The sequence below is a fragment of the Chaetura pelagica genome, unplaced genomic scaffold, assembly GCF_000747805.2.
Source record: "Chaetura pelagica isolate M959 unplaced genomic scaffold, ChaPel_1.0 scaffold90, whole genome shotgun sequence".
Lineage (NCBI taxonomy): Eukaryota > Metazoa > Chordata > Aves > Apodiformes > Apodidae > Chaetura > Chaetura pelagica.
The window spans coordinates 15,377,741-15,402,970 of record NW_009953496.1 but is presented as its reverse complement, the minus strand read 5'-3'; the positions used below and the strand labels follow the sequence as shown (position 1 = coordinate 15,402,970).

At 34.4% G+C, this 25,230-nt stretch overlaps 1 protein-coding gene across 1 annotated transcript in view; it reads left to right on the top strand.

The window, feature by feature from the left end:
- Window positions 1-25,230, top strand: part of CSMD1 (CUB and Sushi multiple domains 1) — an 805,423-nt gene that overhangs the window by 609,789 nt on the left and 170,404 nt on the right. Inside the window, exons 24-28 of the mRNA XM_009999261.1 lie at window positions 8,457-8,648; window positions 10,358-10,484; window positions 13,204-13,406; window positions 22,602-22,793; window positions 24,725-24,863. Coding sequence (XP_009997563.1) covers window positions 8,457-8,648; window positions 10,358-10,484; window positions 13,204-13,406; window positions 22,602-22,793; window positions 24,725-24,863 — 853 coding nt within the window. The remainder of the gene's footprint in view (window positions 1-8,456; window positions 8,649-10,357; window positions 10,485-13,203; window positions 13,407-22,601; window positions 22,794-24,724; window positions 24,864-25,230) is intronic.

Below are 25,230 nucleotides of genomic sequence, written 5' to 3'. Positions count from 1 at the left end.
ATTAGGAAAAAAGCAAACAGTCCCTCCCCACTTTATCATGCATGTCATATGCAAGTGTTCTGTGATGCTCTGAATACTGTGTCATGCTCACTACTCTGTGATCTCTGTGGACTTTAACAGATCATATAGTACTTAGCATTATACTGTACTTCCAAAATGCTCACTCTTAACTACTGTGAAGATAACTTGCACTGTAATTTTATTTGTCTTTTATTTGGTGCATGTAGATGCCTGCAAAAATTATTTCCACACTTCTTGTTTGCTAGTAGCTGTGTTGCTGGTTCTCTTTTCAAGATATTGCTGGTTTATATACATGTGCAAAGTTACTAGAAAGAGGGTACAACACTTAAAACAATCTTCATGTCTCAAAATAAAGGCTTCAACAAAGAGGACACTGTTTGGCTTCCTATTCAAATACTTGTCCATCCTTTTTTTTCTTTGTAAAAATTCCCACACAGTTAGGAAGAAAAGACTTTTTCCCTTCACAGCACTGGCTCTAACTCTCCAAACTTACTTCTTTTCTTGGTGCCTGAAGATGAGGTGTCTATATTCATGATACAATCCACCTATGTTCTCAGAAAGTATCCTGCAGTTGTGATGTGTAAGGAACTTGAACTCTTAACTGCTTTTTGGACTCTCCTCAGATCCGAGGGATATTATCACTTTCCTAGCACTGGCAGTTGCCATTCTGAGATAGCATGAAGTTACTCTCTCTGTCCTTATCCAGAACTTTTTTAGGAGAAGCTTATCTAGCTCTCTATGGCAATTTCTTGGTTCCCCAGTCCTGTGCAGGATATAATAGAAGCAGAAGCTTATCTGCAGAATAAGCATTGGAATCCATTGAAATGAGTCAGTGGAAGGGTCCATCTGCTCCAAGAATATTGACAGCTATCTGTAGGGACATGCCTAGCTGCAACGGGCTACTCAGCGTGCTGTTGAGCCTCATGACAGATTCCTGTGTGCTTCAGAAACATGCAAAACTTGTTACAAAGTCTGAAAACCATTCAGAGAATTGTCATATACAGTGTAGCTACATTTAAGCTTTCTGAAGGCCTTTGACATGCTTATGAAATACATTTCTCAGACATGATACACTGATTTGGCATTCTTGCTGTTCTCTTATTATTAGAGGCTTAGTTCTAATTTTCAATTTAAGTTCTGTGCTATAAACATTCTCTACCCCTACATCGTTCAAGGGATAGTGAAAATTAGTGCATGGAAGCTGAACCTGATTCATCATAATCTAAGTTCATATAAATGGTTTAAACCTGGAAGTTAATTTAAGAGAATCCTGAACTGAAGTTTCATTTAGTTCATTTTCTACTCCACAGTAATTGAAAATGTTAAAATACAGTCAGTGAAAACAGTGTTCTGAAGATGCCAACTCAGTCAATTATCCCAGCCCACAAACAGACTCAGATTCAGAAATATAGTGGCTTTGCCTCAGGCTGTATAGTGTCAGTCAAGCAGAACAACCTAGTCATGAAAAGAAGCTCTTGCATTTCCCTTCAGTAACTAATTGATGTATAGGATCTCTTCCAAAGAGGGCCTTCACACAATGCAGTAAAATTGCAAGATAAAATTTAATAAAAATAAACAAATGGCAAAAAAACATTGAGTGTCTTAAGTTATACATGTATATTCACAGGTCATTTTAAGAGCAGTACAGTTGTGTGATTAACTCAAATTAATGTATGCTGTATTGCTTGCATAGAAAAATCTTCTAAAGAAAGTCAAAGTTGTGAAATTGAGAAATAAAAATATAATACCGAAAGAACGGCTTGTTAGGAATTTTAATTCAGTCCACTCATACACAACAATTATGATAGTCTGTGTAGTAACATGATGACATAATAATCTCATCCCTCCTTTTTGCCTGAAAAAAGAAGCTGCTTTCTGCTTCCAAAATATGAAATACTTACATCATCTGGCCACATTCTCAAAGCTATGAAGAGCTATATCATTCAGTGTAACATGACAAGGGAACATTTTTTAATGAATTTTATTTTGTGAAAATCAAAAAGATGTTTTTGCATTCACAAAGTGACCAAGGGCTTACGGACAAGCTGGGGTAAACCCACCAACCATCATGTGTTCTCAGTGCCTACTTCCTCATGAGTAGCCTGAGATAATGAGCATAGTGCTGTCTGATTGCAAAACCAAGGAAATAAAAGCCAGACTGGGAGAGGAGGGAAGAAGAGAGAAAGAACAGGCTATCAAGGGGAATTGTAGAGTTTCCTTCTCTGGAGATGTTCAAGACCCACCTGGATGTAGTCCTGAGTACTGTGCAATCCTGCTTTAGTGGGGGAGGAGGCCCCTTCCAACTCTGTTGGTTCTGTGATTTTGTGGATTTTATAGATGACAAGAGAACAGAAAATTTGAATAGAACATAGAGACACAAAGAATCTGGTTCGAAATTGGTGGGGAAACGTCTTAAAACTTTTGTAATACATTTATTGCAGAAAGAAATTACAGAAAAGCATTCTTTCTTTATTTAATGCTCCAAAGGGCTGTTACTGACATGTATAAAAATCACTATTGTACATTTTATGTGTTTACATAAATGTTCTTAGGTGTTGCTTATGTCAATAAAAAGTGCTGAATCTCCTATTAGGAAGTATAATCTATGGAGAGACTGTCTCATCAGTATAGCCAAACATTAATTGCCAACAAATTGCAAAGCTTTTGAGAATTTCAAAGTCTACCTCTCAGTTTCCAAAGGATACAAAAAAGCAGGTATTGTTACTTATTGTGAACTTTCTGCTGTACAAGCATATAGAAATATATCAGTTTATTTGAAAAACGTGGCTTCTCTAGTCTCTTTCAGATGTTCTGTGTTAAAATGTACATACTGAATCTCCAAGACTTAAAAATATTTCGGGCCTCCTTACAAAACCTTTACAGATCCAACAGAAGGAATTCGGTAGCTAGTTTTGTCCTAGTGCATACAGAAGCCCATGCTCATTTGGAATTCTAGGCTCTTTCAAAGTTCATGCAAGTTTCTGATGCCTCACTAAGCCACATTATCCAAACACTTTATTATCTGTAGACTTCTATCTCTCTAATTAGCTAGGGATTGTGTAATTGGCATGTTTTTCAGTAGACAATATGGACTACTTTTTTTTTTTTTTTTTCCCCCCCTCTCTTTATAACTGTAAGTTTGAATGGCACATAAATGGTTCCAAGACAGAATAAAAATGCCAGGAACTCTCATTCTGAAATTGATTTAATTAGATAGATTATATTATGGATGTTAAAGATGCAACAACTTTTTTTTTTTTTTTTTTTTCCCCCCTCTCTTTATAACTGTAAGTTTGAATGGCACATAAATGGTTCCAAGACAGAATAAAAATGCCAGGAACTCTCATTCTGAAATTGATTTAATTAGATAGATTATATTATGGATGTTAAAGATGCAACAACTGCTGAATTAGTATTTGTTGACATTTACATATGTTTGGAAAGTCATTATAGACTCTAAGCATTAACTCAAGTACCATTTCATACTTTTAATTACTCTTCGGTAGTTCAAAAATTATTCTGTGTAAAAATCCTGTTTATGAGCTTAAATTACTTGAGACATAGATAATCCAAACAGAGTTCTTGATGTTTCGAATGTTTTCACATTACCTTACTTTTTAATATTGAAAGATCCATTTATGCTCCCATGTATGTACCAAAATAGGATTTTTATATGCATTTACCCTTCTTTTCTTTTGGAGTCATCCCAAAATACTTTACTGCGTCATTTTCTCAAGCTCAAGTTAGATTATACATAATGTATGAGCTCTATCTACCACAGCAAGAAGTGAAATGACAACATTACATTTTTACTGAGCAGGGACTGACCAGTCTATAGAATAGTAAGTAGTATTAAACACTATTTGATCTGAGTATGGCACCAACACAACTGAATTCCTGTAAATTAACTAGAGCATACAGGAAGAAACTTATGAGCATTTTGTACTTTTATGCCAGTTTCATATATGCTGTGGCATAAAGTCAGAATGGCATTGACAAGCAATATTTAATTCAATGTAAAGTTTGTAAATAAAGTTAATCTTTTGAAAACTGTTGAAACAATTTGCCCCACAGGGCCACAATATTAATAGCTGTGATGTTTATTTTACTGTCCATTCAGTTTTTCATCTATTTTAAAACTGTTGGGTAAAGTTTTAATTGCCATGGTATACTTTGTGTCAAAGCATGAACAAGGTTTACTAAGCCAGAAACAAAGGAAGGAATAAAGCTTTGCATCCTACTTTCTTGGGTGCTTATGATGGAACCTGTATTCCAGTCCCTAGTAACAATGTGCTTATATGTTTGACTAAGAGAGACAATGTAACATGCTTCAGCATTCCTTTGTGTAGGAAGTAAAATTTGGATGAGTACCATAACTTGCAATTCAGAGAGTCTTTGTTGCTTTTGTCCACATTTTAGACCAGGAACTCTTTACTTCTTTGTTGCTGTTTTTTTTTCTGCTACTCTTTATAGAAGCCTTGTTATTGAGCTACTTGAAGGTTGGTAGTGCATACCTGTTAGGTGCTTTTTTTTTTTTTTTTTTTGTGTCTGGCTTTAGAAGAATGATTATTTCAAAGTACCTTAGGACTTCTTCAAGAAACTTTTAAGATTATGTATTTTTCATATAACCACTGTAGATTCACATGCAATATAAATGCACATAAATATTTAGTAAGTAAACTGCATTCTTCCTTTCAAAATAGGTGCAGAGAAGGTTTGCAGGTATCTCAGAACTTCATCAGCTTTTGGTAAAAGTACACAGTGCTATAAAGAATCCCTGAGAATTTCCCTTGGGGGCACAAATGAAACTTGCTTCTTCTACCTGAAGTTGTATTGAAGACAGGTTTTGAAGGGTACTAACTTGAAGCTGAACTGAGAGTTGTGTTCGAGGAATGCACTCAGCTTACTCCAACAATTACTTGACACAAAAGCTAGTCCAAAGTAAAGACACTTTAGTACAGATAGTGGGGACCTTGTGCCGTCAGCCTCATTGTTTCACTGTCCAGATTTGCTTCTCCTGTACTACACTATTTAATAATATAGATAGAACCACAGTACACATCAGAATTAAACTGAGTTGAAATAAGTTGTAATTAATAGTCTGCATACATTACAGACGTCAATAATCTTTACCCTGACAACTGGTATTTCTACATTCCTACATTATCTATATCAAATATGACAAATCACACTGCCTAATAGTGCCAGGAGGTGGTAGCTGATCATCAAGATGTATTCTGACTGCTTTGATTTTACCTTTAACTGGCTTTTATCCAGTCATTCACCTTGGAATACTGCTATTGACAGGTGAAAATGTCTTTCCACATATGGAGAATAAATATTCAAGAAAAACTGTAAAAGTGTGATAGATTTAGAGACACTTCATCTACATTTATGATACTTATATCAAAAGACCAAATGGACAAAATAATTAAATTTCATGTGATTGATCTAGACCAGTCTGAAATATAAGAGAGGAAGATACAGTAAGTAATTATGTAATTTATTCTCCTGTTACTGTAACGCTAGTTTAATTTTATGTTATGTAGAGAATTTCTAGCCAAAATTTATTAATTCATTTATCTATTCATTTATTAGTATTTTATTTCTTTATAGACATACACATAGCTACAGAAACTTTTAAAATGAAAGCCAATGTATTCTAATATGTGAATGCTATGATATATATATATACTACCTGTTTAGCAATATAACAGAAATACTTTCAGAACCATGTTAGTCAAAATAATGCCAAAGGCTAGTAAACCACTTTACAGTCTGGATATTTTAAGCTTAAAAGAAACAAACCCAAACAATTATTTTTTGTTTGGGCTTTTCCTCAATGCCAAGTCTCAATCTAAATTTTTAATTAATCTCTGTCTTCAGAAAAAATTTGGTTTAGAGCTAAGTCTTTCTAAAAAGAGCCCCAGTACTTAATATTGTAATGATTAATTTAATAACTTTGTATCAGTATATATTTAATTCAATTACAGTATTGTAATGTAGCAGTAAAGTGAATTTCATCCTGTGGTCTGTGGGGACTCATGGTTTTCTGCAACAGTCTGCAAATGTAATCAAGAAAAGCAAGCTTTTTTTTTATTATTATTATTTTTTTTCCCCAATAGAAATAGACATTTACAGTATTGTAGCTCTCTTTGGAGAACTTGTATCAGTCTACAAAGCAAAGGAGGTGGAAGATCCCTGTTAGTGGATAAATGAATGTGTAAGTGACTTACAATAATGATGTGGACCATTAATAAACTAAAAGAAAAACATAGACATGATCCATGCTACTCAGCTCTCTTTTAAAGCAAGAGTAGAGGCAGTACAGGCAGTCTGTGATAGGCTTCTGTCAAACTTGTAAAGCTTGTGGCAAGATCTCTTTAAGTCTTTGCTTCATTGAGGTTTCTGGAGTCCTCAAGGATCATGTTGCAGATAAGGAGAGAATGAAATAGTGTATCTACCATATATAATGTGCAAACAGGTTGTAAAAAAGTAAGCACACTAATCTTGGTTTTGCACCATTTGGGAAATTCTAATTTTGATGAATTAAGGAGATCAAGTGCCTTTACATCCTCCTAAAGAAGGTGCACTGTAAAAAGGAGAGAACAGAAGAAATAACATTCTCTGCATTGCATTGTGTACATGTACATACTTGTGCAAAACTGAACAGTGAGTGGAATATAGGAAATTATAGCAAGTCAGAACGATAATTTTTCCCAGTCTTGACATCTTCTGTAGTGAAGATGACTATATAGCAGACCAGAAGGACTTATTTGTCTAAAGGTTTGTTTTATTTCACCCAAATTTAACTGCTGGTTTTGTAAAAGATACTACCTCTCCCCAACAACCTTTTTTATCTTTGTGTGGTAGAAGGTAGTGGAGAATCAATCTCTTGTGTAGCTTTCTAACTATATATCGGTCCTATGGAAAGTTTGTTTCACCATACGGATTCTTTAATCAGAGAAGTTGTTGCACCTACTAAATGGAAGAGTGGTGGTAGAGGAATAATGTTGCACTCATGCTGTCAAATCAGCATCAATACTATCAAATTATCTATCAAACAACTTACATTTTCAGAGTTTTAAATAAATGTGTTTGTACATTTAATAAGAAGATTACGATAATCAAATATAGCTATTTCATGTGAAGTTCATCTCATCTGAACGACCTAATCATCTTGGCTCTTTTTATAGTGAATGAAGAGAAGTAGATCTTTTAAAATTACACAGTTCATCCAATCTATTCTAGGTACCTATTTTAGGATGAGATTAATCAGACCCCGTAAGTTACTATTAACTCTAAAAGACAGACAACTAGTTTAGATACAGATGTTTAAATAATTAATGCTGAGAGATAGTTAAAATGAAAATTACTCGTTTGGCCTGAATATGTTTGCTTGTTTCTTTTAAGTCAACAAAGTGAACTAGCATGGATGTGCAAATGCTGACAAAGGAACAACCTTTTAGTGAAGGAATAATGGTAAATGTCTGTAATCCAGTTGTACTGCATGTGTTGATACATACACCTTCTGACACAGACTACACCTCTCGTAGTAAACTCAATATTGTCAGGGCATGGGTATGAGTGTGGGAAGGTAATTGCTGAATTATTCACTGCCATAATATTAGGGAAAATGCTAGCATGCTTCTAGCTTGTGTTGCCTAGCATTCTCCCAAACAGTCTCTGGCTTAGTGTAGTAGACAGAGAGCTAGATTCCCAGGAAGAGCCTGGGAGAGTAGGTCTGCTCTGGGATGCTTTTTCCCAAAGTCTAGATACTTAAAATTCTGATCCATTATAACCTCCCATATAAAGAAAGAATCTAGGCTCAGTTTACAGTAAAGGTAGGAAATAAGTGTTTCTAGAAGCTTATTGAACTGCCTGATTGGACCACCTGTCTAAGATTTGGTTTGTTTTCTTGAGATTCATATTTCCCTGCTGACTATGCATGTAGCCTAAGCTAACTTGTTCAAATGTAGCCTGCTAATTTTTGGAAGCCTGAATTTTAACAAGTAAAGCCCAACATTTTTGTCCAATTTACAAACTAAGAAAACAGAGGCATTTTTCATTTTCAGAGGGTTCAGTCATTGGACAACTTTAGCATCTGTTCAGGAAGACAAACAGGATGTCAGACTCCTTATCATTTCTTCAGCTGAGGTTGATCTTCTTAGCATCAGGAGAAAGGCAGCAAGAAAAATTGTACCAACTCTACTTTGTGCCATTGTAAAATAATTACAAGTTTTCTGTGGATATATTATTTACCTTAAAGATGTCTGAATAAATCTATCACTGTGGATACATCTAATCTAATTGAATCATGATAATATAATTTGCATAAATATCAAATTCATTGGCATTATGTTGTGTTTGATATTTTGTATCTCTGTGTCTTCTTTTTATTTATTTTTTTTTCCTCTTTCCTTTTCTGTTTTCAGGTTTTGACCTAGTGAAGTGTGAAGATCCTGGCATACCAAATTATGGCTACAAGATCCGAGATGAAGGACATTTTATAGACACTGTCATTTTATACAGCTGTAATCCTGGCTATACAATGCATGGTAGTAGTATTATGACCTGTTTAAGTGGAGATCGAAGAGTTTGGGACAAACCTTTGCCTACTTGCATAGGTAATATGGATTTTGATAATGAAAGGTTTTGGTCTGGTGTTTCAAGAAAAAAAAACATGCAAATATTCTGTCTTTCTATACTTTTTGATAAGATAATCGTGCAAACATACTTGAAATTTCCAGTGAAGATTTACTGTGGAAATCCAAGTATAGCTGCTCTGAAGTAGATGGCTGGCTGTTAATGGCTAAGAAGTGTCTGGGAAAGCTTTTCAGGCCACCAAGATGATCAAAGGCCTGGAGCACCTCTGCTGTGAAGACAGTCTGAGAGAGTTGGGGCTGTTCAGCCTAGAGAAGAGAAGGCTCCAGGGAGACCTTATAGCAGCCTTTCAGTACCTGAAGAGGCTACAGGAAAGCTGGGGAGGGACTTTTTGTCAGAAAAGGTAGTGGTAGGACAAGGGTAATGGTTTTAAACTGAGAGAGGGGAGACTTAGGTTAGATATTAGGAAGAAATTCTTCACTATAAGGTGGTGAGGAACTGGAATGGGTGGCCCAGGGAGGCTGTTGATGCCCCATCCCAGGAGGTTTTTAAGGCCAGGTTGGATGAGGTTTTGTGCGACCTAGTCTAGTGGTAGGGTTCCCTGCTCATGGCAGGGGGGTTGGAACTTGTTGATCTTTAAGGTTTCTGTGATTCTAAAGCAGCTTTCTCCTGTAGTTCTATTAATATTATGACGTGGTTTGAGTGATCAAGCCAGCAGGATAGCTAAGTAAATCAGTCACATTTTTCACTCTACAGTTATTTTCCTTCCTGGTAACAATTTGGTTTTCAGCAATGACTTTTGTGTCATGTATGTAACTTTGTTATGAGTGTTACTGACAGTTATTTGATCCAACTGCTGTGGATCTTTCATCATCTGTGTACAGCTCTGCTTGAAGAGTTCCCCATAAGTAGTATCTTTTAATAAAGCTACTTGTAAGGCAGCACTATAAATGAAGTAAGAATTTAGGTACATCACTTACAAAGCTATTGATCATTTTTGGTTCGGTAGCACCTTATTGTTTACTGTTATCAAGTTGCAATATTGTCAGGGTCCATCTTTATACTGGCCAGACAACAGCATGATGCTTTAAACAAGCAAGGTAAGTGTAATTTGGTTCCAGATGCTTAACACTGCAAGTGGCCTCTCCATAATGTTAAGATAGCATTGATAATAAAATGTTTTAAACTAGACACTGCTTACTTTCAAATCATAGCTTAGTGATCATATGCAATTTAAATTTTTAAATACTAGAGGAAATTACTAGGCAATGCCTAACTGCTTTTTGATCTAATTAAACTTTATTTTATATAGAAATACCTTGAAAACATTAAACTAAAAGCATTTTGATATTAGAACAACAAAGAAGGCAATTTTAATTGCAAAACTCAGTGCTGTAAAATCTCAATTTGAACATGCATAGTTACTTAGAAAATCTGAACATGTTATATGAGATATTTCTTAAGCATTTTTGCTCTCTTGCTGATGCTAAAGTTGTGCTTTCATAGGCCCAGTTCAGAGTGAACTACTCTAACTGGTAAAACAACAACCACAAGACTATGGTTTATTGCTTTGTAACAAGGTAGGAAAGAGATTGTTATATGTGTATTTTTAACTAGTATACATGTCCTGGTTTGAATGTATGTGTACTGCTTCAGAGATAGTAGATGAAAATGGAAGTGCAAAATATTATGGTCTTATTAAAAATAACTGTAATTCTAACTTATTTTGCAGCTGAATGTGGTGGTCAAATTCATGCTGCTACATCGGGGCGCATTTTGTCCCCTGGTTACCCAGCACCATATGACAACAATCTTCATTGCACTTGGATTATCGAAGCAGATCCAGGAAAGACAATAAGGTACGTGTTTAATTTCACTAGTTATTGTTGACTTAAGTACTTTATAAATTGTAATATATGCCTGACATTCTCATACTCTTCTACACTTTTTTTATTTTTTTTCCTTTTTTTTTAAAGTCCTCCTTACATCACTAAAGCTGATAAATCTCATGCTGGCATTTAGGAGTACTTTTCCTTTAGGAAACCTGGGTATCTAAATTGTGCAGGAGACACTTTGGCATCCAATTCAGAACTGTGAATTCCATTAGGTCATGTGGCCTATAAATCTTCAGTGGGGTAGAGTGGTGCACTGCTAAGCCTTTTTCTAGATGTAAACAAGCTAAAGTTCCAAGCTGTCAGCTGTGGTTTCAGAATTCTTCCCTTGAGTAATTTTAATGTAATTCCTTTATATCTTACTGTCATAATCAATCTAATAATTTGTTTTAAATTTAATACAATTAGTCAACTGTTTCTTAAATGCATTACCTCAAGTAGCCATAAGGTTCCTGATTCAGTGGCACACGTGTTCAGACATCAGGCATCCTGAATCTTGTTGGATATCTATTAGGAATTGTCTTTTAGTCATTAATGCTTTGATCTGATGAGGGTTCAACAATTAACAGCAGCAGCAAACAATTTCTTCCTAATGTCTAATCTAAATCTCTCCTCTTCTAGTTTTGATCCATTCCCCCTTGTCCTTTCACTGCTACCTTGTAAAAGTCCCTCCCCAGCTTTCCTGTAGGCCCCCTTCAGGTACTGGAAGACTGCTATAAGGTCTTCCTGGAGCCTTCTCTTCTACAGCCTGAACAACCCCAATTCTCCTAGCCTGTACTCATAGGAGAGGTGCTCCAGCCCTCTGATCATCTTTGTATCCCTCCTCTGAACTTGCCCCATGAGCTCCATGTCATTCTTGTGTTGGGGGCTCCAGAACTGGACACAGTACTCCCGGTGGGGTCTCACAAGAGCCAAGTAAAGGGGGAGAATCCCCTCCCTTGACCTGTTGACCACACTTCTTTTGATGCAGCCCAGCACACAGTTGGCTTTCTGGGCTGCAATCACACATTACTGGCCCATGTTGACATTCTCTTCCACTATCACTCCCACGTCCTTCTCTGGACTGTTTTCAATACATTCTCCACCCAGCCTGTATTAGTTCTTGGGATTGCCCCAACCAAGGTGCAGGACCTTGCACTTGGCTGGGTTGAACTTCATGAATAATAAGACCAGCAAGATCTCAGAGGACATTGTGAATAATCACACTTAAGAAAATTGTTGAGATTTTAAAAACAAGTGCATAAAGGAGTGGGGGAATACTTATTTCTATAACGTTTTATGGACAGACAATGGAAAGGTTCAAGAACTCGGGCAGAAAGAAATTGCTAACAGAAGAACTTTTAAAAGTTTTTCCTCATCAGTTTGACATACTGACAAGAAAAACTGTCACACTTTGCTGTTGATGTATCACCAAATCTCTCGAGTAGAAGGAATACCAGTATTTAAAGACTATTTCAGCTCAGTTTTGCTGTAGTAAAACTCAGATTCAAAAACTTTGAAATGGCAAATTCTGTTCAATATTAAAGCTAGTTTGTCAGCTCCCAAAAGGAAGTTCCTATGAAAACAAGAATGTAACAAAAGCATTTAACTTCTAGTCAAGATAGATAATGTTAATTTCTGACATTTTAAAACAATGTATTGATGCTAGTATGTTTAATGATATGCACTAGAGATTAGTTTTACAGTCCAGTAAGTGTGGTAAATGTGGTACTTCAGAATATTAGCTATTTATTTAGCAAATAGTAAGGTATTTAATCATTCAGTTTATGTGGGCTTTAGTTTTAACTAAGCACTTAAATGAAAATTATGACTTTTTAAAATTAAATAGGCAAAACAATATAAGCAAATGCCAGGTTATTCACTTGCAGGTTTTTTTTTTCCCTTTTTATTTTAGTAATCCCATTTCACTGAGCCACATAATGAATTCACTCCATCGTATGTGATTTCAATGCATCATTTACATTTAAATTACAATTTTCAAATTAATTATTTCCAATTAATAACAAATGTAATGAAGAAACATCAACAAGCAACTATTTGGAAAAGAAAGTTTTTATATTTACCCATTTGATTTCTTCAGTGTTAAAATATGAACAATCAGAAGGTGAAGCAAATGCACAAGTATTCTTGAACACCTTTCTAAATATAATACTTCACCTGGAGGTAAATACGGATTATTCGATTATAATACAGTTTTATATTTTATTAATTTTGACATAAAGTGATAATAGGATAATGCTTTTTCTGTTTTTGTTGAGGAAAGAAAAGTCAACATTTCCTGTGCTATGTGTGCTACTGTCCAGTAGCTATTGCTTTTTTTCAGTTGCATATAATTCAAGCCAATCAGTGTTCTTGGTATCCTCATTTGAATAGAGGATATCTTTGATGAAATCATCGTTCCTATACCTCAATTTATCTATTATAAAAATAAGTTTATTTATAGAAAATGTACTATATGCCCCATAATGGTGTTTTCTCTAATTTAGACATTTATAGAACAGAATAGCATCTCTCTTAGAAGATCAGCTTATCCAACAGGAAAAATGGATAATTCTTCAAGACCACCAGCCCTTCTTCATTCCTAAACAGCATCTCAAAATTAAGTACAGTTTAGGAATGACTGCTTGGAGTTTTGTGTAATTGTGTTTAGTGAGTAATTAGCAGTGTTTTTACTTTCTCTTTGCAGTCTGCATTTTATTGTTTTTGACACTGAGGTGGCTCATGACATCTTGAAGGTATGGGATGGGCCTGTTGAAAGCAGCATACTTCTGAAAGAATGGAGTGGCTCAGCCCTTCCAGAGGATATTCACAGCACTTTCAACTCATTAACATTACAATTTGACAGTGACTTCTTCATCAGCAAATCAGGCTTCTCCATTCAGTTTTCAAGTATGTAAATAATTTTTCATCTCAAATGGAAAAATTATATAGACTATTTATATACATTATTTTCATCTATATGAAAATGCAAATAGCTACAACTAGGGCAATTTTTCAATTTCCTTTGAATGTTAAAGTTTTCTTATTCACTGCTTTGTACAGTAACCGCATGACTAGCATTATCTAATTAGCATTACTTAACAATAAATATGTTTGTACATTAAAAAGTTTTCTTCTCCACTGATAGCTTTAAATGTTCACACCAGTGCTACCTAATAATACATTCTTTTGTGTTTATGCTTCATGTTGTTTAGGGTTTTCTTCTCACAGCACTAGTTGAATGATGCATCATTTTTATGACCCTAACCACTGTTTAGGAATGTGATTAGACTGAAGACATAAGTATATCTTACGATATTGAAATATCTGCAAAAATTTGCTGTTAAAATAATAAAATTAAATCCTCAGGTCTAAAGTGAAAGTGAAAGTTCCTCTGTATACAGAAGAGCTGTGATCAATATTGTTTTTCTGTGATATTATGACTGAAGTGTTGAAGACTGCTGGAAGAGTATATAATTGTCTTTGATTCAGTCATTACATCCTCACATATCTAAATCTAATGTATGTAAGTGTATTTCTGCTCATAGGAACACAGGAAAATTATGAGTTAATAGAAGGTGTGTGAGTAGGACTATTATTTAAAACCTGTAGGTGCTGTCGCTCAGAAGTAAAACGTACTAGTAAGTTTTCAGAATTGTTCTTTGAGTGAAGAAACACAGTTGGGAGGTTTCATTATTCCTAAATAACACATTTTATTTTTACCAGTTTATTTAATTTTGCTTGATTTTTCTGAACATAGTACCCCCAAACCACAGGTTCTTTCATCAGCCCTAAGATAGCTGAAAGTATGCAAAATGAATTTCATGTTGTTTGGAAGAAGTTAACTTTATATTTGTGGAAATGAAGGGGTTTTTTACTCTGTTAGAGTTAGGAAATACATTTTATGTTGTGTTATATGAAGATATTTGTAAGTTTATACACGAATTTTGAAAGGGGGAAAATGCTTAAGCAGTTAGATTTGTCAAGACATTCTTTGACCTTCAGTGATACTTGTAGTTAGTAGGAGATAATTTAATACTTAATAATAAGGGTGAAGAACTGATTTTGTCATCTGAGTTTAATATCTGATGGATGCATTTAGTGATCATGCTGGCAATTGCAGTGTCTGTCTTACTGGAATTAATTGGAATTAGTGGTGAAGAACTGAACGCCTCATCTCAAGTAAGAGGAAAATGATATTAAGGTCACTTTCTCCCTGCTTGACAAATGCAAAATTGTATTATTTTTTTAATTGTAAGGAGTAAAAAAAATATTACTTAAGGTATTTATTACAGTAAATGTTAAATAATTTTATCTAAAAATCAGTGCTTAGTTTATTTAGTCTCCTTGAGACAATGGGTAGACCACTGTGGCCTTGATCTATAAAGAATTTATACTAACTCATCTATGGATAAATGAAGATCTTTGCATACTTTAGTATTCATCATGTATTCAAACTGTAGGCCAGGTTATAGCAAAACTGTACAAAATACTGAAATTTCACTACTTTTGCAGTTTATAACTTGATAAATAAGAGACCTGAGTTGTTTAAACTTCTTTCTGGTAAATGCAGGAGATCAAGGTGTTTTATTACAAGTTCTATGAAGGCAACTGCTCAAGGTTTGTGTCTTTGTCTCCGTTGAAGGATTTTCAGGTGTTTCATTTATTAATTAGTATATTTTATTTAAATATTAATTACAATCCAGTAAAAAACTTTGGATGCAGAATTGCACAGGCTTGGACAACTTTCAGTAATCTGGACCTCTTACATATGCAACTTATGTATTGGATTTTGCAATTGGGATGAGTATCTATGTCAGTGAACATCCACTTATAGGATCATACAAAGGATATAAATCTGAGACTATCAAGACAAAAAGCATTGAAATACTAACCTTCAGCTGGAGATTCTGTTTCACTGTGCTATGAACATGCTGATTACTTTGTATGCTTTGCACTCCAGAATGCCTTTATTACATCTGTCTAAAAGGAAAAAGGGTGCTATGAAAGCATAGTATGAGGTAGATCAGAAAGTATCACCTATAAATTGCTTACTGTTGATTATAAATGTAATTAGAGATATTTTTAATGGAAAAATAGACAGGTCTGAAGCTTACTAAAAGTGCCTTGTCTTGCCCACTCAGCTCAGCACGTAGAGCATCAGGACATGAACTGACAAGAGTGATTATGTTAATTGTAATCAGTCTTCATTCTTTTCATTAAAACTTAATTACCATTTAATCATGCATAAAAGGAGAAAAAATTGAGTTCACTGTACAAAATTGACCTTTACTCTGGGGGTTAAATATATTTAAACTTGGTATTATAAGCCAGGGATGTCAACCAATTCTTTCTGGTCATGAAAAACTAAGCACAAGAAGGGTATAGGCAAATTTGATATTTGGCTCCTTCATTTGACAGAAACAAAATTCCTGGCAGCAAAAACTTCCTGCCTAAGTTAATAAAAAGACAGAAGTTCTCTACCCTAGCTTAACTCTGTCCTAAGTGTCTAAGATAAATGGGATACATTTCCATCCAATGCTGACTTTTTCTTTTTATCATCTGTAAGTATGGTCATAGTCACATACACTAAACCTAAAGCTTCTGGACATGTGAAATGAATCCTACCTGTCTTTTCACAGGTACGTAGTTCCCTTTGAGATGCCATAAGGTATTGCGAGTAGTCTTCATTTGCCACTCCAGAAGGTCACACAGTGTAAAGTCCTTGGTCAAGTCTTACAGTCCTGTGCCACCTTGGATATTGTAAGGCAGCTATGTTGAAGCAGATCAGTTTTGCCCTGAATGTTTAACCTTCAGCTACTCCAGACTCCTCTAAGCACCTGGATCCCATATTTGTGGATGGTCTTTTGCTTTTATTGATGAGAGGCTTATTTTATTGAAAGCTTGTTTATATCTAACTATATAATTTTTTAAAATAATATTTAATAAAACAAATAGAAGTGGCAGGTGGTAGGAACAACACTGACAATTGCTACTCATATTATAATTCTTACAGACTCAATTAGCCTTATTTTAACAATACCTAATAGTAGTTCTGCTCTTACAGTCTAGCCTATTTTCTTGAACTATATTCTCAGCTGTTGTAACTTAAGAATAACTATATCCTTTTCTTTAATGATACATTCATAATTCCTCAGGTTGTTTCATAGAATTTGATCCTCAAGGCTATAATACATCAAACAATTATTCACACTTGTCTTATGATGGAAAAAAAAACATTTTTTGAAATGTGCGGCTTTTCTAGAGTCAGACATCTGGTTATATAACATTGTTAATTTCTCTTAGTTAATTCTTTAATCATAGACTTTAATTAAAATTATACCTATATCTGCTTGCATGTGAACAGAAAGGTTATATTTCTTTGGCTAATACACAACAACTGCCAAAAACTTCTAGTAAAGTAAGGAAGATTTTTTTTTTTCTCCATTTCTTTGTAATATTTCTGCTTTATTACAAGAAATACAGACATTCATTTTGTTGAAAATGAACTTATGAAATGAAGGCATTTGTATGGTTGGTTTAGTCCAGTTTTGTTTTTTCTTTTTGCTTGCTCTCCCAATATTTTTAAACTTTGCTCTTGAAGTAAATGCAGATAGAAATGATGATGAGTAAAGATACATTACTAAATTTTTATCTGAAAAACACAAGTTATCAATTATGATGATAAAAATAAGCAACTTATACCAACCAGTTAATTAGAGCAATTTTTTGGAAATTATTGTGTCTGATGTTGACATGTCTGTTGATATCTTACTTCCTTTGAGAAGAGCTTAAGCATCAGTGGTTCTGTGTTTGATAGTTCCTAATGAGACTAGGTTTAATCTGACAAATCTGTTTAAGCAATGATGCCTGATTCTGTCCAGTTTTGTAATTCCATTTAATCATTTGTTTGTCTACAATAATTATTGAAACAACCGTGTCATCTATTTATCTTATAAATTGCTGAGATATCTTTTTAATCACATGCCTAATGGCCTGAGCTACTACATTGAAGTAGTATAAGGATTTCCATGAATCTTCGTTGTTAGGATTTGTCATGCAATTGTTCCAGTTTGATTCAAAATTACATTATCAAGAAAAGGGGGTTAGCACAAAAATATATTTTAAAATAAATTTATACATGCTTAATGGCACATCTGCCTTACTAACAGACTAAATTTTTAGTTCAAAGAAAATAAAATACTTAAAAAGACATCCCTTGTTAAAATGCATAGAAGGATACAAGACACAAGAATTTAATAATTTCACAGTTCAGTCTCTTGCTCTCTGTGTTGCTTTAAATGTTTCATTGAGTACTCACAGTAACACATTAGCATGAAACTATGTCATAGCATTTGTTTCCATTGTATAATCCCTGGCATGGGAAAGGCATCCTCAACCACACAGAGGCTAGAAGTCCTTCACTTGGTTCCCCTGGAACTAAGCAGAAATGAAGCTTGTAGAGTACTTTGATGACTCTCTAAACTTGTGAGCTTTTGTACTTCAAACTTGATCAAAGAGGCTGCATTAGAATTTGGATTTCTTTTTCCTTACGTATTTGGACAATACAATAAAATTAAATATATTGTTGATGCTAATTTGCATAGTTCTTACTTTGTACATTTACATGATATACTTTTAAGAAAGCAAACACTATTCTTTTATATTTGGAAATGTTTGTTAATCTGCAAGTGCTGCAGACCCAATGTACAGTGTCTCAGTTTTGATATGCCAGAAAACCTTCTCAAATCTATTATGCAAGCACAGAGCACTAAACAGGAGAACATTATGCATTGCTTGCAACTTATGAACCTAGCTCCTGAAAAAGTCGTGTCTGCAGCTCAACACTACAGCAAATGGCTTACATGAATGTTTACCATAAACCTAGTGGAAAAGATATTAATGAAGGTGATATTTGCTTTTTCTTGACTTAAAATAGATTACAGTCTAAACAGAAAAAATCAAATGTAACTGAATCATAGGATTTTTTAGGTTGGAGAAGACCTTTAAGGTCATTGTGTTCAACCATTATCATAGCTCTGCCAAGTTCAACACTAAATCCGATTCCTAAACATCGCACCTACACTCTATTAAATAATGCCAGGGACGGTGACTCTGACAGTCACCTGGGCAGCCCATACTGGTGCCTGACTATCTTTCAGTAAAAAATGTTTCAGAACAAGCAATTAAAATCTCCCCTGGTGCAAATTGAGGACATTTCCTTTTGTCTTGCTGATTGTTACTTGGGAGACAAGACCAATACACACCTCTCAGGAAGCTGTAGATAATTATATGGTCTCTCCTGAGCCTCCTCTTCTCCAGGCTAAACAACCCCAGTTACCTCAGTCACTTCTCATAAGACTTGTGCTCTAGACCCTTCACCAGCTTCGTTGCCCTTATTCATTTGCCCTTCTGGTCTTGCTACTAAAAACTGAGGCAGAGAAGGCACTAAGTACTTCTGCCTTCATCACTATGTTTCCCCCTCCATCCAATAAATGATGATCATTTTCCTTAGTCCTCCTTTTGTTACTAATCTGTTTATAGAAACATCCTTTGTTTTCTTTATAGTGTCCTTCAGGTGAAAGACAAATTAGGCACAAATCTAAACATATTTCTCACAAGGCTATAGACACACAAAATATACGTGTCATATTCTCAAAACCAGTCTTCTATTGATTTTCAGTAAAGTTGTAAATCAACTTTGAAAATGTAATTGGGGAGCCAAAAGAAGATCTAAAATTGGGTTATTGGAGATTATTAAATTATAAACAGAGAGGCTTAACACAGTGACTGCCAACATGTTGAGGTCTAAAAACTCACGAGCAACCTCTGGTTTTCCCTGCTACCCCTTATTTTGGCAACTACCTCTAGTTCTATCTTTTGTGTACACAGAAGCCTGCTCCGTTCTAAGCAGATGAGACAGTAAGAGATCTGTTACCTTGTGACCCACTGAGTATCATGTAGCTTGCTTTTTAGAACACATAAGAGTAGTGAGAAACAGTGATTTAGTTCTTTTCCAGCTTAATGGAATTCAAATCCCTTCTCCTGGCTATGCCATTTTTAGGCAACTAATTTTTCTCAGTCATTTCCAGAAAGTCTAGCTATGGTACTTGTTTTGATTTAGCATCCAGGAGTCTAAAATATAGTTATTACTTTCCGTGCTTTACAGCCTGCATATTTTGTCTTCAGCTTCAAGATTCTGAAGTAATCAGTTTTGTTTTTTTAAAAAATATTCGTATAGCAAAGTTACATCACAGCATGAACATGACCTTTCTAATAAATATGTAAGCTAGGTATTAATTGCATGTCTATATATTAGTGTAGGGGCTTAGAAGAAAAGAGCCTTAAGAGCGATACCAGAACTGTTGATTTTAAATGTCCAGATTACTTATAACTGCATATAACCTCTATACCCTTTAGATATTGGCACAATACCAAATGAAGCAATAGTAGATTTGCAGTTTTCTTGCAGTTACAGAACCTCTTGGGAATCTTGAGAAGTTAAAGAACTTGGGAAGGAGACAAGTTGAAAAGTTGACAATCTGTCTGAATGTTCATTTAACTAGATGACATATCAGTGCTTAAATGTCTGGTGTTTTGTTTAATTAGGATCAAGGCTTTTTGGCAAGATAAAAAGGTTGTTAATTTCAAGTACATAAAGTAACTTCTGAGGCTGCTAGAACAAAAGTGTAAAGAACATTTTGGTGCTTATAAAACATTCGTGTTTGCTTTTAAGTTTTTAAACTTTGTATATAAGAAATACAGTTTAACAGTAAAATTAATATTAAAAGGCATCAGTCCTTCATAATTGGTACATACTTGACAGACAAAATGGGAAAAAAAAATATTTGCTGATACTATACTGCATAACCTGTTAAGGAGAATATCAAGATATTCAGGTTTTTTTAATTATTTTTTTTTTTTTTAAAAGGTAGTGATTAGTTATAGAGACAGGCTTATTCATATCTATTTGAAAGAAATACAATTCTTTAACAGATAGGCAACATTGTGATCCGTTTTTAGGGCTGTTATTTTCTGTCAAATAAGAAATAACTTCTCTGAATTCATGACGATGATTTCATTCCCCTGTATCTGAGTATAATTTAGTAAACTGCACTTATATAGGACATTAGGTAAATTGTTGGAGTGGTGCCTGGGGAGTGCTTGCACAGTACTCATTAGCAGTGATAACTGTTATTTTAATTCTTGGATTGACGTTTTTAAAATCTGGTGGAAAAATGTCCACCACTGTTAAAAACCCTACCATGTCTTTTACTTCATTTAGATAATAGGACCATCCCAAGGTCTGAGATGTACTATTTTGGAATGCAAATGAGGTTAAAAAAATATGTGTAATAAAATTATAAAAAAAGCTCTTGTGTTTGCAGTGTGCTAGTTATCATAACCCATTAATTCTTTTATAGGAATATTTCACAGTTTTTGTGATTTTTCTGAGTGACCACCTATTTGCCAGAACATGCATCAAACCACTTCACCAATCTAAAATGTTTGTTTCTCATTTCGCTTGTTATTTTTCCAACCTTTCTGACTCCTGAAAATGTACAACACAGGGGGGGGAAAAAAAAAAAAAAAAAAGTTTTCTGGTTGTGGAACTGGGTAGCTGTTTTGATTGTGTAAATGTTTTGTTGCTTTTACTTGTTTCTTGCAATGGTATACTGTCTTGATGAGGACACAAGGAGTAGATGTAATTGTTAATACAGAAAATGGATTACCTGCATGCTGTGGTCACAAAGGTTGCAGTTTAAAGCCAGTTACCCCTTCTCCTGTCACTACATGCCTTTGAAAAAAGTTTTAAGAATGGAATATGTGCTTTTAATAAATTGCATCAGCTCTTCTTTGAATTCTCTTCATTGGTCTGATCATGTCTTACAGATACCAGAGCAAAATTTTACCTTAAAAAGACATCAGATGTAAAATTGAGATGGTTATGAATCAGCTTAAGAATGAATCAATTGGCTGAAGCATGAGCACACAAGAAAGTGTTAGTGTTAGTGTTAGTTACATAGTTCATATTAGAAAAAGAGACAATAATTTAATACTGAGATTTTACATCTGTCGAGGATTATCACTTGCAGTACTGGAGATGAGCAGAAGGCTGTGGTGTAGCAGGTTTTTTTAAGTCTTTGGTCTATATTTAAGAAGTTTAAACTTGGTTGACTGAAGATGAGGAAAGTAGTAGGGAGACTTATTTGTACATACACACCAATATAATTAGTGGTGATTGTGACACTGGGTTTTTTACTTCTTATTTGGGCTTTTGCTCACAACTGTGGCAATTTCTTTGAAAAAAACATCTTTGGGTAGAGCAGCCTGGAATGGTAGGAAAGAGAGTACAATTTAGTGATTAGGGGACAGTAGCCTCCAGAGATGAGACCTTCTTTCCTTGGCAATACTTCAGTGTATACTAAATTCAGGATGTTGAATATCTGAAGCCAATAGAAGAATCCTGGCATCTTTCACAAATCCAGTGGATATAGATTTATGTGTCCACTTTCTGGATGATTACTTGCTTTAAGTCATACCATACCAATTGTTCTGGTCAGTTTAACATTTATTTTAAATTAATTTGGGTTTTTTACAAAGCTAAATCCATTTCCAAATTCAGGAGACTGAAAATAGGTGAGATATTTTTCTTAGATTCAGTTTGAGCGTAGTCTAAGAAGGTTGTTCTTTGCCCTTGAAATTGGAACTTCAAGGGCTATATAAAATTGCTATTTATTTTTTTTTTCAGCCAGCTGGGGAAACATGGAATTTACATGCTACAGGATATTAAGACTATAAAACAATGTTATTTATTTTATGATACTTACCCTAGTGTGCAAAAGGCATCAAAGTTCATAAAGAAATCTGTTTCGATAACCAGAACATTAAAATGTTAAAAGGAGTTATTAGCTCTTTTGATGTATCAGCTCAGTGTGCAGATGCTTGTAAAAACAGAGAAACAAAATAACTTCCTGTGTTAACTGATGAGTAAATAACATTGCTCCAGCACTGGTTGGAGTGCTCGTGTAAAAATATTGTACTTTTAATTATGGATGTTTAGTATCTACACCCTAAAGCTTTTGTTTAATCATTGCCTTACAGCTTCCATTGCATCAACCTGTAATGATCCTGGGACACCACAGAATGGCACCAGATACGGTGACAACAGAGAGCCTGGAGACACTACCACCTTTCAGTGTGACCCTGGATATCAACTTCAAGGACAAGCTACAATTACATGTGTGCAACTGAATAACCGATTCTTCTGGCAACCTGATCCTCCTACATGCATAGGTAATAATAGCAAATGTTAGTCTCTGTTTAAGATTAATACAGATCATATTTTTTGTTCAACTAGTGGGTGTATGATGCTCATGATCTGCTCTCTGCAGAACTCAGTTATTTCATACTTATGGTTACTGGCAGGCTCAGTCTCAAGATTAACACTATTTTGGGGTGTAATTTTCTCACTGAATTCTTTAAACTTCATGCAAGTTTAAAATTGACAAACTCTAATATAAATCATTAAACAGAAGAGGCAATTCAGATTAAAAAAAAAAAACATTGTTGAAATGTTCTCATTGGAATGGTCTTCTGTGTAATAATTTAGTTACATAAACTGTGGTCCATTCTTTTTTCTAAAAAGTTTTTGAATTCTCTTATGGATTAAATAGCTATCCTGTACAATCCCTAGGAAAATAAATACATTTTCTGAAGCAATGTGCCTCTTGGGAGAGATAGATGTAAAGAAGGGGGTCCAAGTGACAATGCTGTTGAAAGAAGATAGATATAGCTATATAGTACCAGGAAAGGATGGGAGATCTTCTTTCTTTGAAACAAGTTTTGATTTTAAGGTTCCGTAATCCTTTATGGCATTAAGGTTTCTCTGAGGCTTCTAAAAATCACAAGCTTAGAAGTCTTGCTGAAATATATTTTAAGATCATCAGTGTAGGTCTTCTAAGATTAGAGCTAATCACCATCTGTTAACAATCATCTGCTAGACTTAGTAATTTTTTTGATCTTTATTATTTTGTTGCCTATTGATATAATGAAATAAAAACCTATTTTAATGATCCTGAAAATAACAGATTAGGTGTGTTACAATAGCACTGGAATAAGCATAATGCTTTTTCCTTCTAAAAGCCATTTTGGAAAGGGTCTTTCCAAAAGAGCAAGTTTGCAAACTACTGCAGTTCCTCTGTTTCTCTAAAGTGTTTAGTGATATCTCAAAAATGCTGGGAAATATTCACCCCATATTTTTTAAAGTCAAGTCAAAACAAAACAACCCAAAACAAACAAACAGAAAAAAAGGAAGAGGAAAATAAAGAAGGAGAGAGTGCCTTTGGGAAAAAGTGTGTATTACATAGTGTTATTCTTCCATATACTCAAGGTGACTTTGAAGGAGAAAGCAAATTAATCTTTACTGTAGACATGACAATATTAGGAACCTTAAAATTCTGTAAAGCAATTATATGTAATTTTAAAACTTAGCAGAAAGTCCTTACTTCCGTATGCTGACTTATAAACACGAAATTATTTACATTTAATAACTGTCCTACATTGTGTGAATTCCGTTCATGACTGTTTAATGTTTTCTGCTCTGTTTGTACTTTATAACTTTTGACAGTGGTTATCTGAGGCTGAATCATCAGCACTCCTAAGGAATATGCGAAATATTTCCTGGAACTGTTATTTGTGAATAAAACCAAAAAGAATTAAAAATTAGAAAAAAAAACACCCAAATAATACACAAAAAATACAGCCTGGATCAAAAATAATGCCAAAAAATACCAAAACTACAGGTGTGAAAAATCTCAGATGCATAAATATACTAAATGTTTAACAAAATAAATAAATAATGGAGGGGAAAGTAAGTTTAGTTTGTTTTCATACATATCACAAGAGGAATGTCTTTGTTAATGTTTTCATTTGGGTTAGGAGCATGGTTTCCATGTACATTTTCTTGCTCATGCTTTAGTTCACAATTTTGAATCTTTCTTCAAGCTTTTAAATGAAATAAAACTGCAACATGTGTTCTATGAGTGCATCTGATGTACTCCAACAACTTGTGAGCATTTAGTCTATTGGAGCAGACTAGAAATGACCTGAAAAAATCTTTCTTTAAAATTTCCAGTTTCCAGTTCCAAACGCTTATTATTTTAAAACTAATAGATGCTTGTGAATTTAACGTGATCATATTCCTATTTCTTTTTACATTGTGGCAGCTGCATGTGGAGGAAACCTGACAGGCCCAGCAGGAGTTATTTTATCACCTAACTATCCACAACCTTATCCTCCTGGGAAAGAATGCGACTGGAGAATAAAAGTAAACCCTGACTTCGTCATTGCCTTGATATTCAAAAGGTACCTTTTCGCGATGAATGCCTCTTTTTAACAGGATTTTAAATATCATACCTAAAAATGTCATCATTTATCACTTCTTAAGGCTTCTAATTATATTCTCTGGCTAAGTCCTGGTGTGTAGAATCATAGAATCATAGAATGCTGTGAGTTGTTAGGGACCTTAAAGATCATCTAGTTCCAACATTCAAATACAGGCTATATCATTGGTTGCAAACAATTTAAAAGAAAATAATACAGTTATATGGCATTTTTTATATCTAACATATTCTGGAGCAACCAAACTTTCTGTGTAGTAGAAACTCTGTCTGCAGCTACGTTCTTGATTTTTCTTACAAATACAGGCTAAATACACTTTGCTTGGAGTGCA